The 17,742-nt window shown below is 44.4% G+C and overlaps 1 protein-coding gene across 2 annotated transcripts in view; it reads left to right on the forward strand.

Moving 5' to 3' along the window:
* Positions 1–1,020: 1,020 nt before the first annotated feature.
* The window catches only part of LOC124038353 (cysteine-rich protein 2-like), a 28,329-nt gene continuing 11,607 nt past the window's right edge, over positions 1,021–17,742 (forward strand). For both annotated transcript variants that reach the window (XM_046354135.1, XM_046354136.1), the window contains exons 1-3: positions 1,021–1,177; positions 2,682–2,776; positions 17,485–17,542. In XM_046354135.1, coding sequence (XP_046210091.1) covers positions 1,135–1,177; positions 2,682–2,776; positions 17,485–17,542 — 196 coding nt within the window. In that variant the 5' untranslated portion in view covers positions 1,021–1,134. The remainder of the gene's footprint in view (positions 1,178–2,681; positions 2,777–17,484; positions 17,543–17,742) is intronic.

Raw genomic sequence — 17,742 nt, forward strand, 5'->3', positions numbered from 1 at the left:
TCCCAAAAGCACCTTAATCCTGATGATGAATTTAGCCTTAAGATGCTTTTGGGTAACCGGACCCTAGTGAGGGCTGCCTCAGGCCAAGGTTCAAGAGATAGTTCAACCAAATTACAAAATGACACATTGGTTTCCTTACCCTATTATAAGCAGTCTGTGGACAAGGCATGAATGACAGCAATCCATGCTTTGGTTTAGTTTCCCCGGCAGTGTTACCACATGCTTAGGTTTTAGCATTTGTGGCACAAATCCCACTCAAGTCATGGGATGGATATTAGCATTTTTCAAGCATCATGTCCAAATCATCTGAAAGTATCTACAATTGGTTGTGGAACTCAATTAAGTGACTTATATGGCTCCCGGGTGGTGCAGCGGTCTAAGGCACTGCATCTCAGTGCAAGAGGCGTCACTGCAGCCCCTGGTTTGAATCCAGGTTGTATCACATCCGGCCGTGATTGGGAGTCCCATAGGGCGGCGCACAATTGGCCCAGAGTCATCCAGGTTTGGCCTGGGTAGGACGTCATTGTAAATAAGAATTTGTCCTTAACTGACTTGCCTAGTTTAATAAAAGTTCAATATAAAAACAAAAATAGATGTTTGAACATGATGTGCTAATATTGATCCCGTGACTTGAATGGAATTTGAACCAGAAATGCTCAAATATTTGCATGTGGTAACACTGCCAGGGAAACTAAACCAAAGCATGGATTGCTGTCATACATTGACTGCTTACAAGGTAAGGAAACCAATGTTTAATTTTGTAATTTGGGTGAACTATCCCTTTCATATTGCAGGGTACCATAGCTTTCCTAAATAAAGAGTGGGTGTGTTCAATGAGATGGCACGATAGACTATAGCTCCCATTGCTCGGGGGTGAAGTTTCCCCTATGTACAGAACTTGGATCAGCTCCCCCCGCAATCTGAACATTAACAATAATTTGGGAAAATTCAAAACTGACCCAAGATCAGCATCTAGGAGCAACTTCACTCAACTCCACACCTCCCTTTCGGAGGCGGAGTGCCGACGTCACAGTTGAATGCGATCGGCACTGCATCGTTCTGCCAGCGCCACAGATAGAATTTGAAGGCAATTTGAAGTTCGGGTTGATCAGCTGGACAAAGAATTGCTGAAGAATGACGTCGAGGTGCCCCAGATGCACAAATGATGTGTTTTTTGGTAAGGAATCATTTTTGTAAACCTCTAGCCACAGCAAATGCCAAGGAATGTAAATATTGAAGATGATCAAAGAACTTGGATTGTTTATTTTGATTAATAATTATAATGATTTAGCATAGGCCTAACTAAAGGAAAATTAACGGACACTGAAAATGTAAATGGTTATTGTGGTGACAATTATAACATAATATAATAAAAAAAATAAAAAAAATAATAATATAATAAAATACAATACAATAGAATACAATATAATAATTAAAATAATAATTTGGTGGACGCTGAAAATTAAAATGGTTATTGTAGTGACAATTGTGTGCACATATGAATAGAACAGAAAATAATACTAATTAATGCAATGCAATAGAATATAATACAATATAACAATAAAATAATAACTTGGTGGATGCTTATATTTGCCCTATTTCACACATGTACGCGTGTGTATTAATACGCATTTGTGAAATGGAAAAGTATTTCTTGCATATCCTAACTCTCCCGAGACACCCCTCGGAGAGTGGGTTCACGGCCAGGGTAGAATCCAAACTCTGTAGGTCTTGCAAATGCCTTTTTAAGAGGAGACCTGTGGAGTGATGGGGGACTGCCGCTGCATGAACTCCAAGTTGTCCCTGCTGGTGACATCGTATTCGTTTAGCCTACTGACAAGTCGCTTCTCGCACAGAACCGGGAAGTCTTTATTATCATTAGAAGATCATTTATTATTATGCAGAAAAATAAATATATAATTATAATTATGATTAATGTTACCTTTTTAAATGCAGGCTATGGGTCTTTCAGCATCTTCACTGCCGGGACTATTTTCACATGGGAAAGATGAAGTTTGGTGAAAGTTGCATATACCTTCTTTCCCAGCACCTCTGGAATGTTGGCTGATTATCCCTAAACATTTAACTAGGATTAATTCATACTTGACATGTTCATTTACTTTAACATAGCATATGGGCAAGGTTACTTTGGTTACATCAGTTAAACCACTTGTTGGAACTTGATAATTATGTCTCTTCCAGACATTTGTTTGATGGCAAAATATGGAAAATATTGTAAGATACGGTTTTGAACTTGAAGTCAAACTGAGCTGAAATGCACCTTTTACTATATGTTTATTGGCTGCACATTGAACCCTTATCCTGGAGTGTGGTGACCCATAATAGGACGAATGCTCAATAACATTTCAGGGAGGGGAGAGTACAACGTCTGTGTTGCTACCTTGTGAAACAGCATAGAGGAGATCCTCTGTATAATGTCCCAAAAATGAGATATAATTACAGCTAACAGCAATAGACAAATAATTTGCAAACAATGTTTTTGAAGGATAAAACCTATAAATGCTTAATGAGCTTAGTTCAACTGTCCTACCCAAATTTTAAGGTATTCATAACCCAACTGATAACCCACATTCTAAGACTGTATTATGCCTGCGCCATTGTTTATGTTTTGTTGTCATTTGAGTCTTTGTAAACAAACTCTCTCTCTCTCTGTCCTGCAGCTGAGAAGGTGAGCTCGCTGGGGAAAAACTGGCACCGGTTCTGCCTGAAATGCGAACGCTGTAACAAGACCCTGTCGGCTGGCAACCATGCTGAGGTAAAGGGAGGCCCTGTGGCCGTAATATCCTGTCTACAGAGAGAGAAAGGAGGAGGGAGAGAAAGATAATGAAAAAGAGAAAGAGTGAGGGAAGAAGTGTGCTATCTTACCCCAGAACAAAGGGAGGGAGAGAGACATCGAAGGGTTGTGCTATCCTACCCAAGAGGATGGGAGAGAGGGAAGGGGTTGCATGGGGACAGAGGGAGTATGGCAGGCCACTGACCCCCATAAGGATTCATATAATTTCGTAAAGAAAAAAAATATATATATACTGTATAAAGTAATATATACACAGAATAAAAATATATACACAACATGTAAAGTGTTGGTCCCATATTTCCCGAAATTGTCCATACGCACAAAAAAGTATTTATCTCAAAATTTTGCTCAACTTTTGAACTGGACATTTTGTGCACAAACTTCTGAATGGTACTCTATTTTTCATTTTTATTTATCAGGGGCTGCTGCAGCACCCTCAGCACCCTTACTGTGAGATGAGGGTGGAGTCATATATACAAACTCAAGATTCTGAACTTAAACGATTTAGCTCATAGAGCTAGAAAATTCCCTAAATCTTACGAGCTATTTGAGCATAAACTGTATCACAACTACAGATGTAGGATCTTAATTGGATCACCCTGTTGCAGGATAACTTTCATGCAATGCAGGAAATGTAAAACTTGTAGTGTATTTGAGGTTTTCAAAGGCGTCTGGGGTGTGTAATTTCCCCTTAGAAATTTCAGACTTGATTTTCCCTCACGAAAAATGTGTCAACCCCTACAAAAATGTTCATGAATTATAATCCACATAATAATTCACATTTCCTGTTGCTGCACATAAGGGGTGTTGTCAGTTAAGTGAGTTGCACTACTGGGTCATTGTTTATAGACCCATGTACTGTATCAACTCAAAATTAAATTGCTGTAGTGCTACTGCAGTAGAAGCCAGATCACTAGTACTATAGCAGTGGCCCAGAAATTCCAATCATCTCAAGAATGAAACTGTTTAGCAGCTATGTCTTTGTGGGTCCCTTTGATTATAGCTGGTCCGTGAACCAAATCGTGGCTTCACAATAACCTGACACTCATCCTTTGTCCACTCCAACCCCTCACCAGGCATCGTGACCCTGATCCTTTCACTGTGGTAATGTCCCAAATGGCACCCTATTCATTATATAGGGCACTACAAAAAAAGAAGTGCACTACATAGGGAATAGGGTGACATTTGGAACGCAATGTCAATGTCATTTCACCTTTCATTGTCCTGCTCAGATAACTTAGGGAATTTTCAAGCTCCCTGAGCTGTATCGTTCAAGTTCAGAATCTAGGGCTTGTATATCTGACTGCACACCCATGTTGCAGACATTGCCGTGGGAGAAGGGGTGCTAAGGGTGATGCAGCGCCCCCTGATAAATTGAAAAAATATACAATGGCTAAAGATTACTTTTTTATTGTTATTATTATTATTTTTTTAAATATTGCACTTAGATTGGATCTTCCATCAATATTATTGTCTGCATCACTTCCAATCCACCATATACACAGTATACACTACTGTTCAAAAGGTCACTTAGAAATGTCCTTGTTTTTGAAAGAAAAGCACATTTTTTGTCCATTAAAATAACATCAAAATGATCAGAAATACATTGTAGACATTGTTAATGCTGCAAACGTCTGATTTCTATTGGAATATCTGCATAGGCGTGCAGATTCCCATTTTCAGCAACTCCTGTGTTCCAATAGCACGTTGTGTTAGCTAATCCAAGTGTATCATTTTAAAAGGCTAATTGATCATTAGAAACCCCCCTTTTTTTGGTGAATTTTTACCCCTTTTTCTCCCCAATTTCATGGTATCCAATTGTTGTAGTAGCTACTATCTTGTCTCATCACTACAACTCCCGTAAGGGCTCGGGAGAGACGAAGGTTGAAAGTCATGCATCCTCCGATACACAACTCAACTGCTTCTTAATGGTATCCAACCCAGAAGCCAGCCGCACCCATGTGTCGGAGGGTACGCCGTGCACCTGGCAACCTTGGTTAGCACGCACTGCGCCTGGCCTGCCACAGGAGTCGCTGGTACGCGATGAGACAAGGACACCCCTACTGACCAAGCCCTCCCTAACCCGGACGACGCTAGGCTAATTGTGGGTCGCCCCATGGACCTCCCGGTCGGTTACGACAGAGCCTGGGCGCGAACCCAGGGACTCTGATGGCACAGCTGGCGTTGCAGTACAGCACCCTTAACCACTGCACAACCCGGAAGGCCCCCAGAAAAACCTTTTTAAATTATGTTAGCAGAGCTGAAAACTGTTGTGCTAATTAAAGAAACAATAAAACTGGCCTTATTTAGACTAGTTAAGTATCTGGAGCATCAGCATTTGTGGGTTCGATTGCAGGCTCAAAATGACCAGAAACAAAGCACTTTCTTCTGAAACTCGTCAGTCTATTCTTCTGAGAAATGAAGGCTATTCCATGCGAGAAATTGCCAAGAGACTGAAGATCATGTGCAACGCTGTGTACTACTCCCTTCGCAGAACAGCGCAAACTGTCCCTAACCAGAAAAGAAGGAGGAGTGGGAGGCCCCAGTGCACAACTGAGCAACTTCATTAAATAATACTGGGTATGTCAGTCTAGCCCAGGGGAGTCTAGCCAGCCTAGCAATGGAATGGAATGTTAGCTCAGGGGACATTGCAAATTCAAGTGAATGTTTAATGAAACTCGGTCAGGAGGATTTGGGTCTCATTTCACCAGGGCGTTTCTTCCTCAAGGCAAAGATGACACTGATGATGATGGATAGAAATAACAAAGGGTTTGGGAATGCAAGTATTAAGACGTCACTAAGGGTCAGAGCCAGCGTTCATAAAGCGTCTAAGCAATGCTGATCTAGGATCAGATTCCCCCTGTCCATGTAATCTTTATTCATTATGATCTAAAAAGGCTAAACTGATCCTACATCAGCACTTCTAATATGAGACTCTTTGTGACTATGTGACCAGATGTTCAAAACGTAAAGGAATTCCATCGGTACATAGAAAGTGTAGGGTTATGTTCTTGCTAATATAGTATTAGCAGCATAATCCTCTTGTATGATCCCCAGGACTCCACATTTCTGCCTAGTCATGCACAGTATACCCTGTAAATCAAAGAAAGCAGGCATACGGTCATACTAACAGCACTTGTTAAAGGATGTCTCATGTCTCACAGTCAAATTAATAAAAAGCAAATCCCAGAAATTATCACGTTTCAGGTTAGAGCCAGATGCAGACAATATCGAAGTAACAACAGTTTATTAATCGAACAGGGGCAGGCAAAAGATGGGCCATGGGTACGCAGAGGTCAGTAATCCAGATAGGTGGGGCAAAGGTACAGGATGGCAGGCAGGCTCAGGGTCAGGGTAGGCAGAATGGTCAACACCAGGGAAACTAGGAAACCGGAACAATCAAGACAGGAGCAGATGGGAAAACCGCTGGTAGGCTTGACGAAACAAAACAAACTGGCAACAGTCAAACAGAGAACAAAGGAATAAATACACTGGGGACAATGGGGAAGATGGGCGACACCTGGAGGGGGTGGAGACAATCACAAAGACAGGTGAAACAGATCAGGGTGTGACAGTACCCACCCCCCCCAGATCAGGGTGTGACAGTACCCCGCCGCCACCCTCTCTAGGGGTGCCAACTGGTGTCCTACCTGGGCGCATACCTGATTAACCGGGGTGTTGGCATTGGAAATCCGCGATGAGGCCTAGGTCCAGAATGTCCCTGGTGGGGACCCAGCACTGGAAACAGGAGACAAAGGGCTGTGAGACATGGGTTGTTTAACTCTGGACACATGAAAGGTAGGATATATATGAAAGGTACGGGGCAACAAAAGACGAACAGCAGAGGGGCTAATGATTTTGGAGATGGGAAACGGGCTGATAAACCGGGGGGAAAATTCCAGGGATACCACCTGGAGGGGCAGATCCCGGGTGGACAGCCATACCTTCTGCCCGAGATGATACCAGGGAGCCGGGGTCTGGTGGCGACCCGCTTGTCGTTGATAACTGGAGGTGGTCTTGGGCTCTCCTCCAGGTACGACGACAGCGGCAAACAAACATCTGGGCAGAAGGTATGCCGACCTCTTCTTTTATCAGCGGGGGCTGATACCCGAGGGAACACTCAAAAGGTGATAGGCCCGTGGCAGAGCAGGGAAGGTTGTTGCGGGTGTATTCGACCCACACAATCTGCTGGTTCTAGGTGGTGGGGTTGGCAGAGACAAGGCAGTGCAGAGTAGTCTCTAGGTCATAGTTGGCTCGCTCCGACTGGCTGTTGGACTGGGGGTGGAACCCGGAGGACAAGCTGGCCGATGACCAAATGAGGGTGCAGAACGCCTTCCGGAGCCGGGACAAGAACTGAGGACCCCGGTCAAAAACCATGTCAACTGGTAGTCCATGGATCTGGAAGACGTGCTGCTCCATGAGAGGGGCCGTCTATTTGGCAGAGGGTAATTTGTGGAGAGGAATGAAGTGGGCGGCTTTGGAAAACCAATCCACCACAGTCAGGATGGCTGTGTTCCATCAGATGGGGGAAGACCCATGACAAAGTCCAGGGAGATGTGAGACCAGGGACGGTGAGGGACAGGCAGAGGTTGGAGACCAGCTGGAGCTTGCCGAGGAGTCTTATTTTGTGCACAAACTGTGCAAGCAGCGACAAATGCAGAGACGTCAGGGACCATGGTAGGCCACCAAAAGCATTGTCACACAAAAGCCAGGGTCCAATGGGGGCCCCGGTGGCAGGCAAGTCTGGAGAAGTAGAACCCCCCGGGGTTCGGCTGGGAATGCTGAGCCTCCCGGACCTGCTTCCCTACACCCCAGCTGAGTGCCGTCGCCAGGCATGAGGTGGGAAGGATGGCCTCGGGCTCCAGGGTAATAGCAGTGGGGTTAGGGCGGCAAGACACTGAATCTGGCTTGACATTCTTGGATCTCGGCCGGTATGAGAGGGAGAAGTTGAACAGTGTGAACAGCAGGGTCCATCTAGCTTGCCTGGAGTTGAGGTGCTTGGCGGTGTGGTGATACCCCCGGTTTTTGTGGTCGGTCCAAACAATGAGTGGATGTTCCGCCCACTCTAGCCAGTGACTCCATTCCTCCAACACCATCGAGAAGCTCCCGATTCCCCACAGCATAGTTCTTCTCCATGGCATTGAGGTGGTGGGAGAAGAAGGCACAGGGATGTAGCTTAAGATCCAGGTCAGAACACTGGAACAGGACCACCCCCACTCCTACATCAGAAACATCGGCCTCCACCAGGAACTGACGGGAAGGGTGAGGATGAACTAAGATGGGAGCAGTGGTGAAGCAGTGTTTGAGGTCCCGGAATGCCTGGTCAGCAGCAGGGGACCACATGAACAGAACCTTGGAAGAGGTGAGTACTGACAGTGGGGAAGCTAGGGTGGTGTTACCCTGGATAAAGCGGTGATAGAAGTGGGAGAACCCCAGGAAACGTTGCAGCTGCACCCTGGACGTAGGCTGGGGCCAATACACCACCGCTCTCACCTTCCCGGGATCCATCTGGACACTCCCAGCAGAGATGATGTACCCCAAAAAGGGAATGGTGGAGCGATGGAACTCGCACTTCTCTGCCATTACAAACAGCTGATTCTCCAGGAGGCATTGAAGAACCTGTCGGACGTGGAGCACATGTTCTTGGGGGAAGCGGGAGAAGAGGACGATCTCATCAATGTAGACAAAGATGAACCGGTTCAACATGTAGAGAAGAACATAATTTACCAGAGCCTGAAACACAGCAGGGGTGTTGGTAAGGCCAAATGGAATGACCAAATACTTGTAGTGGCCACTGGATGTGTTGAAGGCGGTCTTCCACTCATCCCCCTCCTGTATCCGCACCAGATGATAGGCGTTCTGTAGGTCCAGCTTGGAAAACACGGTGGCCCACTGGAGCGGCTCTAAGGCCGAAATGATGAGTGGTAGCGGGTAGCGGTTCTTCACCCTTATGTCATTGAGTCCCTGGTAGTCGATGCACGGGCACAGGGTCTTGTCCTTCTCCACAAAGAAGAACCCTGCGCCAGCGAGAAAGGAAGAAGGACGGATAAATCCAGCAGCTAGGGAGTCCCCAATCTAGGTCTCCATAACCTTGGTCTCCGGTCCCAACAGCGAGTACAGTCATCCTCGGGGCAGAGTGGTGCTAGGGAGAAGGTCAATCCTGCAGTCATATGGTCGGTGCGGCGGAAGTGAAGTGGCTCGGGCCTTGTTGAACACCTCCCAAAGGTCCTGATACTCCGCGGGAATGGCGGAGAGGTCCGGGGTAACGTCCGAGCCCACAGGAAGACGTCCCAGGGCAGGTTGCGCTGACTTCAGGCAATGGGCGTGGCAGAACGGGCTCCAGCCCATGATGGCACCAGTAGACCAGTTAATGAGAGGATTATGTCACTGGATCCAGGAGAATCCCAATACCACAAGAATCTGAGGAGACTTAATGAGCAGAAATGGAATAGTCTCGCTGTGGTTCCCTGACACCCGTAGGTTGATGGGAGTAGTATTGTGTGTGACCCGGACTATAGAGTCCAGCGCTCTAACGTCAATGGGAATGGAGAGGGGCTGAGTGGGGATATCCAGCTCGGAAGCCAAGGTAGCGTCCAAAAAGCCAGGGTAGTGTCCAGAGTCAATGAGGACCCGGAGAGATTTCGACTTGTTTCCCCAAAGCAGAATGGCATGAAATGGAGTGTAAGTAAGGGAAGCAGAAAAGCCCACCAGAGTACTCGCTCCTACCGGCGAGCCTGGTTTTTTATAATATATAATAATATATGCCATTTAGCAGACGCTTTTATCCAAAGCGACTTACAGTCATGTGTGCATACATTCTACGTATGGGTGGTCCCGGGGATCGAACCCACTACCCTGGCATTACAAGCGCCATGCTCTACCAACTGAGCTACAGAAGGACCACAAAATGGGGACACAAAATGACTACGAGTCCCGCAATACAGGCAGCTCTTCGTGTTGAGCCTGTATAGCCATTCCGCTGGAGACATACCGAGCTCTGCCTATTTGCATAGGCTCGGGAAACGGTGACTCAGACGTCTTCGGCGACTCTTGGTGAACATCGGGTAGCCTCAGGTTCTCTCAGCAATGGTGCCATCGGAGGTGAGGTGGAATCCTTCGACGGGCGAGCGAAATCAAATCTTCTCTCCCTCCATCGTTCCCGTAGCCGCCCATCGATCCTGATGGTAAAGGCGATGAGAGAATCGAGATTTATCGGTAATTCCCGGGCTGCAAGCTCATCCTTGACCTCCTCCAAGACTCAGTGTAGGAACATGTCCAACAGCGCTTCCTGGTTCCAGGCACTCAGCTGCCAACGTGCGGAAATCCACTGCATACTCTGCCACACTGTGGAAATCCTGCCGAAGCTGGAGTAGCTTCCAGGCAGCCTCTCTCCCGGAGAATGGGGCATCAAACACCTTCTTTAATTCTCCCATGAACTCACACAGACTGACGCATGTGGCCAGCTGTTGCTCCCATACAGCTGTAGCCCAGGCGAGCGCCCTCCCGGACATCAGCGTGATTAGGTACGCTATTTTAGAGGAGTCTGAGGGGAAGGAGGAGGGCTGAAGCTTGAAGAAATGGGCACACAGATAGAAATGCCCGATAGGTGCCTGGCTCTCCATTAAAATGTTTCGGGGGACGTAATTGCGGCTCCGGGGAAGGCTGAGTGACCGGTGAGGCGGCGCTGCTAACTGCTGAGTTACTGAGGGGCTGTGAGGTTCCCATTATAGTAGGCTGCCTCCCAGCCAACCCATGGAATTGCTCCAGCGAGATGTCCAACACTTGGTCATGGCGTTCGGCCAAGGTTTGCACCCCCTCCATAAGGCCACGAAGCAATTCCTCGTGCCTACTAATGGTGGCTCCTTGGGAGGAGAGGATGTTGCGCAGCTGGTCTGAATCTGCTGGGTCAGACATGGCCAGTTCGTATTATCATGTTTCAGGTACGACCCAGATGCAGACAACGCCGAAGTAACAACAGTTTATTAATCGCAGAGGGGCAGGCAAAAGACAGGTCAAGGGCAGGCAGAGGTCAGTAATCCAGATACGTGGGGCTAAGGTACAGGACGGCAGGCAGGCTCAGGGTCATGTCACGCAGAGGTCAGTAATCCAGATACGTGGGGCTAAGGTACAGGACGGCAGGCAGGCTCAGGGTCATGTCACGCAGAGGTCAGTAATCCAGAAAGGTGGGGCAAAGGTACAGGACGGCAGGCAGGGAAACTAGGAAACTAGGAAACAGGAACAACCGAGAGACAGGAGCAGAGGTGAAAACGCTGGTAGGCTTGACGAAACAAAATGAACTGGGAACAGACAAACAAAGAACACAGGTATAAATGCACAGGGGATAATGGGGAAGATGGGCAAGACCGGGGGGGGGGTGAAAATGATCAGGGTGTGGCAGAAATAGGTCGAAAGACGGATATTAGAGTTGGAAAAGAAGCTAAAAATGAAGGTAGCACAGGTTGGCCTGAACAATGAAGACTCAACTTGTTGCATGGATCCTCCAGTGAGGGTTTGTTGTACTAAAACTAGTAAAATACATTACATAAAACAATCTATCAACAATGGATGTAATCTAGGCAGTGTCGATCCAATGGCGGACCACAAATACCCGCTGGCAAAGGGGTTTAAGTCCCGACTCTGTCTGTGGCTGTCAAAAAATCTGTAAGAACTACAGAAGGGGATCGACGCTATTCTAGCCAGTGTCTGGATGTGCTTTATAACACAATCCAAACATGCGGTCTAAATAATATTTTTCACTTATCACAGACTCCTGTTAACTTAGTTTGATAGAATTATAGTTATAGGCCCAATAGTCAGGCCAGCTATGGTTGGTCACATGACTAGTCTTTACAAATCTCATAGGGTAGAATAAATGTCAAAGGGCTATCATTGTTTTGGAAGCCTGTTTGATCCTGTTTGATAACCTAACCTGGGGGTAAGTCATTGTCCTGACCCAAACACTGGAGCCTTTGAGTTGAGTGATACTGGGGCTACTGAGGCTACTTATTCAAGTCATCTCAGACCAGTAGGAGACAAAGTCCAGCGTTGTTTCAGTGTTGTTAGTTAGGAATTGATTCAGTGGGCCAGGGAACACACACAGTCTGTCTTTCTCAGAAACCGTTGTTTTAAACATTGTCCTGTTTTTGAGTTCACAAGACATGGCTGTATTCTCTAGAGTCTAATAGTCTAACCCTCCGTGCTGTCTTTGTCTTTTCATCTGAAGATAAAGATGACTAGTTGATTTTAAGGTTTACTTGTGGATGGTAGGGTTTACATGTTTGACTTTTGAGAGGTAGTTGTTCTTACACAGGTTTGAATGGAGACACAGAGGACTTATCCTTCTTTATGAAATACACAACCCAACAGTATACATAGACTAATGGATGAACATTGCTTGTTCACTTTCACAAGCCCATATACAGTCCATCCACTTCTTTATCTCTGAAATGCTGTGGCATGAGAGAACGAATAGGCTTCTGTTATTTCTGGACGGGAGTGTTTTTGACAGGCTGTCAAGTGAAGGATCTCTCTCTCTCTCTCTCTCTCTCTCTCTCTCTCTCTCTCTCTCTCTCTCTCTCTCTCTCTCTCTCTCTCTCTCTCTCTGCGTGTGTGTGTGTGTGCGGCCTTATACACGGCAGTGACTTATCTTCATTGTTCAGAACATTTTCTAAAACCTTTTAACGGTGAAGTCTCTCTCTCTCAATACTTTTTCATCAGGGAGGGACAGAGCGGGGAGAATGGCATCTGCATTCCTGAAAGGGTATCACACCTCAGGGAACTCTCAATAATTCTGTCGGTTGGGATCATTGAAATGACAGACATGCCAAAAAAAGACAGTAGCCCTTTCCTGCAGTAAAATAACCTCATGGGTGGAATGTTAAAACATACATTAATACAAATTACTTTTAAAAAGCTGCCTAAAATATGGTGTTTCTATGTCAAACAATTTTGTTATTTCAGTCTTCTGTGATGTAATATTGGGATGCAAACTCAAATTAGAATACATGTGAACTCTATATCTGACATGGTACAGTTGTCTTCTTTTTTTAAGCCCATAACGTGTGTGAGGTGTATACTTTTGTTTCAAAGTAGATTTGTTTAAAACTACCAAGAAACACTCCGCGTGACCCTGATTTATCCCACTGCAGTATCAGGTTAAATGACATTTACATGAGGTTAAGTAGACATTAAATGCACAGTTTCCAAGTGCTTGATACCATTTCTTTCACTCGATTCCAGCCATTATTATGAGCTGTCCTCCCCTCACCAGCCCCCTGTGGTTAAATTACAAGATTTATAATGACCTTGTCAGAAAGGCATGTCCTTAGTTCCTGGATTGTAGCCTACAATGCCAGCCCATAGCTGATGCAATGTTTCCTTTGCATTTAACGCCAACTCATTCATCACACTGATTAACAGCTGCTCCATGATATCATGACATCACACCCACACCCTCAGTGACAACGTGACAATGAACAGCCAAAGTTTGACATTACACCAGACTGTCAGGTCTGTAACGGATGCCTGTGATAGAGGTTGCATTCCAAATAGTCCCCGATTCCTAACACAGTGCACTACTTAAGAAGTGCAATACATAGGTAGTAGGGTGCCATTTGGGACAGACTTTACTGTCCAGAAAAAACATGAGCTCAGATTTGCTGGACTAGCCGAGTCACAGGCTGTCGTAGACATTATGTCCCTGACCTCAGTGTCCATATATAGACTCAAAGGTCTGAAATAGGTATGAAGGAAGTGATGATTGAACTTTAAAGTTAACAGTGTGTATATGCGACGCATGCAGTCACCATCAAAATCCTGAAAGTGTTTTATTTTGGTAATTACGCTGTTTTGGCAAAATATATATTTTTTAGCTTTCTAAATGTCACCCTACAAATGTGAAGTTGATAGGGTAAAATGTGAGGTTGATAGGGTAAAATGTGAGGTTGATAGGATAAAATGTGAGGTTGATAGGGTAAAATGTGAGGTTCAAAACTTTCACAAGTCACTCAAATAGTTCTGCCGCATGTCTTGTTCATTTCAATGCAATTGACCCGCAAACAGTTTTCACTGTAAATGTCAAGTACGTATGTGCCTATACTGTAATAGCAATGTTTCTGATCTAATGTTGTACTTTTATTTTTGCTGTGAAGAACGTTGGTCCCAAATAGTATTTTATAAGAGTGACTTAAGTGTTTTTGGAGAATCTTCTTCGGAGCTTAGATTTGTCCTACATTGTTGTTCTTGTAGTGTGAGTGAGGAGGGCAGTTTGTAGATGTATAAAATACTCTTGTACTTGAGGAGACACAGAACACTCCTGTGTGATCAGAGTGAGCTTTGTGCAACAGAGTGTGTGTGTGGATTCATTCATTTAGGAACTGGTTGAGCTTTGTCCCACATACAATAAACCAGTGTTGGTCCGAAAAGAGGTGTGTCACATATACGTTGCATGTCTCTAAAGATGATTCCTAAAAGGCACCCTATTCACTACATAGTGCACTACTTTTGACCAGAGCCCTATGGGCCTGGCCCTTGGGATGCAGCCCAACTCTCTGAGGTCGGTTACAAATGCAACCATTTAGAATGAAGAGCTTTAAGAGCTTTAAGAGCTTGCTGAGGTCACAGCATCCTAAATCTCTTCTATCCTCCTCTCAGACGGGTGTTAGTTGTCTAAATATTGTTTTATTCCCAGTTCATGCACTGGAATGTGAAGGAGCTAGCTAGAGCATATGGAAGCAGTTTGCTAAAAATAAAGTCTGAATTTGGGAGATGTTTGATAGGAATTTGGGTCGAAAGGATCTCTCTGCTCTCTCTGTCTGTTCTGCTCGGTCCATTTTAAGACTGACAGATAGAGCTCCTCCATAATTAACTTGAAGCGGTCAGGAGGATAAGGCATTCATTTAAATTTGAAAGATAATGGCTCCCAAATGGCACCCTGATTCCTATGTGGGTGATTCTACAGAAGTGGTGCAAATTGCAGTCCCCCAAAAATTATTATAAAGTTTTTACCTATGCCTTAAGCAACGGAAGGGTAGTAACAGGATTATTATTAAGGGAGCTTGAGGTAGCATATTATCCTGATTAAAAAACAAATACCATCCTTGGCTCTCGCAAACGTGCACGCGCACACTCACACACACAGACGTGGACACACACACGCACACACAAACATACACTGAGTATACACATTTTTAAGAACTCTTTCCATGACATACAGTGAATTCAGACCCTTTGACTTTGTCCACATTTTGTTAATTTACAACCATATTCTAATATTGATTAAATTGTTTATTTTCCTCATCAATCTACACAGAATAACCCATAATGACAAAGGTAAAACAGATTTTTTAAAAAAACATTTTTGCAAATGTATTTTGACAATACAAATCTGAAATGTGACATTAACACAGTCTGAGGTCCTGAGCCCTCTGGAGCAGGTTTTCATCAAGGATCTCTCTTTACTTTGCTCCGTTCATCTTTCCCTCGATCCTGACTAGTCTCCCAGTCCATGCAGTTGAAAACTATCCCTACAGCATGATGCTGCCTTCACCATGTTTCACCGTAGGGATGGTGCCAAGTTTCCTCCAGAAGTCACACTTGCCATTCAGGCCAAAGAGTTCGATTTTGATTTCATCAGACCAGAGAATCTTGTTTTTCACGGTCTGAGAGTCCTTTAGGTGCCTTTGGGCAAACTCCAAGCAGGCTGTCATGTGCCTTTTACTGAGGAGTGGCTTCCGTCTGGCCACTCTACCATAAGGCCTGATTGAAGTTAGAGACTTTTATCTCCCTCACCAACTTTAAACATCTGCTATCTGAGCAGCTAACCGATCGCTGCAGCTGTACATAGTCTATCGGTAAATATCCCACCCAATTTACCTACCTCATCCCCATACTGTTTTTATTCATTTACTTTTCTGCTACCTGCACATGACCATCTGATCATTTATCACTCCAGTGTTAATCTGCTAAATTGTAATTATTCGCCTACCTCCTCATGCCTTTTGCACACAATGTATATAGACTCGTTTTTTTTCTTCTATTTTTTTCTACTGTGCTATTGACTTGTTTACTGTTTACTCCATGTGTAACTCTGTGTTGCTGTCTGTTCACACTGCTATGCTTTATCTTGGCCAGGTCACAGTTGTAAATGAGAACTTGTTCTCAACTAGCCTACCTGGTTAAATAAAGGTGAAATAAAAAATAAAATTGGTGGAGTTCTTGGTCACCTCTCTGACTAAGGCCCTTCTCCCCCGATTGCCCAGTTTGGTTGGGCATCCAGCTCTAAGAAGAGTCTTGGTGGTTCCAAACTTCTTCCATTTAAGAATGATGGAGGGGGACCTTCAATGCTGCAGAAATGTTTTGTTACCCTTCCCCAGATCTGTGACTCGACACAATCCTGTCTCTGAGCTTTACGGCAATTCCTTCGACATCATGGCTTGGTTTTTTCTCTGACATGTGCTGTCAACTGTGGGACATTATATAGACAGGTGTGTGCCTTTCCAAAGCATGTCCAATCAATTGAATGTACCACAGGTGGACTCCAATCAAGTTGTATAAACATCTCAAGGAAGATCAATGGAAACAGGATGCACCTGGGCTTAATTTCGAGCCTCAGAGTAAAAGGTCTGAATAGTTATGTATATATATATTTTTTTCTACATTATATATTTATACATACAAAAAATACAAAAAAATAATTGCATCCGTTTTAGAATAAAGCTGTAACGTAACAACATGTGGAAAAGGGAAGGGGTCTGAATACTTTCTGAATGCACTGTAGACTGATCAGCTGAATCCAGGGAAAGCTGTAATCCCTTATTGATGTTACTTGTTACATCCACTTCAATCAGTGTAGGTGAAGGGGAGGAGACGGGTTAAATAATGATTTTTACTCCATGAGACATGGATTGTGTATGTGTGCCATTTAGAGGGTAAATGGGCATGACAACGTGCCTTTGAATGGGGTATGGTAGTACAATAGGTGCCAGGAGCACCATTTTCTGTCAAGAACGGCAACACTGCTGGGTTTTTCATGCTCAAGAGTTTCCCTTGTGTATCAAGAATGGTCTACCACCCAAAGGACATCCAGCCAACTGTGGGAAGCATTGAAGTCAACATAGGCCAGCATCTTTGTGGAACGCTTTCGACACCTTGTAGAGTCCATGCCCTAACGAATTGAGTCTGTTCTGAAGGCAAAAGGGGTTGTAACTCAATATTAGGAAGGTGTTCCTAATGTTTTGTGCACTCAGTGTATGTCTAGTTACTATGTTGCACCACTTTTGTAGAATGACCCTATGGGCACTGGTCAAAAGTAGTGCACTATAAAATGAGTATGGTGCCATTTGTGATGAAACCAGTGACCAGTCAGCAGTCAACCTGAAATATAACCTCTGTCTGATTGGTTTAAACCTTAATGCTTTATACTGACACTGACTGACTGTAATGTTCCATTTCAGTGAATTGTGAAATATTTCAGTAGTTTCAGTTTCAGTAAACAGTTTATTTCAGTAATAAGTAGAACTGTTTCAGTAAATAGTTTTAACGGAAGTTGCACTAAACCTGCAGATTGTGTGGAGGGGACTTGTGTTTTTAGTTTTTCTTAATTACCAATATTCAGCTATTTATTATGATAATAGATTATTTGTTAATATTAGACATGGTCTGTCTTCCAGCATGATGGGTTGCCCTACTGTCACAAACCATGCTACGGAACTCTCTTCGGACCCAAAGGTAAGAGGTTACTGTTAAAAAACCATAATCGCAGGTGTGCGGAAGAATCACTATAGCTTGAATTCAATAAGACCAATAATAGGATAAGATAAACTTAATTGGCTTTTTTTCACTTACGGAAAATGTATCAACCCATACGAAAATGTCCATGAATTATAATCCACCTAATATATAATTCACATTTTTGTTTTCCTGCTGTA

This window comes from Oncorhynchus gorbuscha, linkage group LG06, assembly GCF_021184085.1.
Source record: "Oncorhynchus gorbuscha isolate QuinsamMale2020 ecotype Even-year linkage group LG06, OgorEven_v1.0, whole genome shotgun sequence".
Taxonomy (NCBI): domain Eukaryota; kingdom Metazoa; phylum Chordata; class Actinopteri; order Salmoniformes; family Salmonidae; genus Oncorhynchus; species Oncorhynchus gorbuscha.